The sequence below is a fragment of the Arachis ipaensis genome, chromosome B04 (assembly GCF_000816755.2).
Source record: "Arachis ipaensis cultivar K30076 chromosome B04, Araip1.1, whole genome shotgun sequence".
Classification (NCBI taxonomy): Eukaryota; Viridiplantae; Streptophyta; class Magnoliopsida; order Fabales; family Fabaceae; genus Arachis; species Arachis ipaensis.
The window spans coordinates 13,623,065-13,624,695 of record NC_029788.2 but is presented as its reverse complement, the minus strand read 5'-3'; the positions used below and the strand labels follow the sequence as shown (position 1 = coordinate 13,624,695).

Below are 1,631 nucleotides of genomic sequence, written 5' to 3'. Positions count from 1 at the left end.
TCTGTTTTGAAATTAAATTTTAAAATAATAAAAAAAATACAAGGGAATCATAAAACTAATTAATTAAGGAAAAAGGAAAAGTTTAATTACCTACTAAATTTATAGGATATATCATATATGTATAGAATATGTTTTCAAATCATATGATCTTTTTTATATTCAAATTTTCTAATAACCCGGTACATATAATATAACATGCAACCAATAATTGTTCAACAAAATATAGCATTGTTGATTATTTTATGGTGAAAACTTAGGTGCAGTCAACTTCATGTGAAGTTGATAATTGAAAGCCGTTAGATAAAAATTTAGTCAAATTAGTTAACAACTTTCAACAATCAGCTTCACGTGAAGCTGACTGGAGCTGAGTTTTCAGCTTATTTTATTCATTAGATGATTATAACTATTTATAACATATAGATATCGTGATTAGCATCAAAGAAGCCGAAAAGAATCAGCTAGAACACCAGAAGCTCCATTAGGGAAGAAACCACCAGGAACACTTTCATTTCCGGTGCCATAAACTATCCTCAACAATGCTTGTGGAGATCTATCATATGAAAGAGAATCATTGTTAGCAGAAAGAACATTGCCAGTGACTCTGCCCTCAGCACCTTGCTCAATAGGTACAACAAGGCCTTCATCTTTCACACCTTCCTTCCCTAACCGGTTCCGAAGATCCGAGATTCGATTCGTAAACTCTGCCACACTCACTCCATCATATGGCGTTACTATCTCGTCTCGCCGTTCGTATAGCAGCGTTCGGATAATCGCATCTTGCCCGGCGTCTATACTTAGAATTCTTGCACCAAGCTGCACTTGCATTGCACCATCAAATACTGTCAATTAGGTCTGTAAATATATTTGATTATTTTAGGCTTCAGAGTTTATAATTTTTTTTTTATTATTAGGTTTAATTCTTAACCATTAGATTAAGTTCTTACTTTGTTTCTAACTTTGAATCGTATTATTTTTATGAAATGATATTTTATTTTGTCGTATTTTAATTTTTTATTAAAATTAATTTTTTTTAAATATCCTTTTTTATTATAAGTTTTTTAGATAACGGTATAAATCATAATTATAATAAGGTGAAAATTCAGATGCAATTAACTTCATGTGATGAAGTTGATAGTTGAAAGCCGTTAAATGATTTAAATAATTTGACTAAATTTTTATCTAATGGCTCTCAGTTATCAATTTATCAATTTGTTGACTGCACATGAATTTAAAAAATATATATTAAATATTAAAAACAAAGTTAAAATTTAAGTGTTTAACATTAAAATAATACTTTATAGTTATTACTATTACCGTTTTGGCGGCTGGAGTTAGGAGCAGTGCATTGGCATTAACTAAGCCAGTAAGACCAATATATGGAAAAAAATAAGATGCAAGCAAAAAGTTTGTGTCATTGGCATAGGGATCAAATGGAGGCACAAGTTGTCTTCCAAAGGCATTATCCATGAATTCTGCAAAAGTTGCTGAGCTTATATTCACCAATGGCCTTGCGATCCCACCATTGATCACTGTCCTCTTTATTGCCCTGCAACCAAAATTAATGTTACCAAAGTTATATATAATATTATGTGTATATTAAAATGATAGTATTAGATATCTAAAATTATATA

General features: G+C 30.3%; 1 protein-coding gene across 1 annotated transcript in view; it reads right to left on the bottom strand.

The window, feature by feature from the left end:
- The window catches only part of LOC107636052 (desiccation-related protein PCC13-62-like), a 2,055-nt gene continuing 745 nt past the window's right edge, over positions 322 to 1,631 (bottom strand). Inside the window, exons 2-3 of the mRNA XM_016339588.2 lie at positions 1,315 to 1,546; positions 322 to 813 (exon numbers count right to left, since the gene is read on the bottom strand). Of these exons, the coding sequence (XP_016195074.1) occupies positions 436 to 813; positions 1,315 to 1,546 (610 nt within the window). The 3' untranslated portion in view covers positions 322 to 435. The remainder of the gene's footprint in view (positions 814 to 1,314; positions 1,547 to 1,631) is intronic.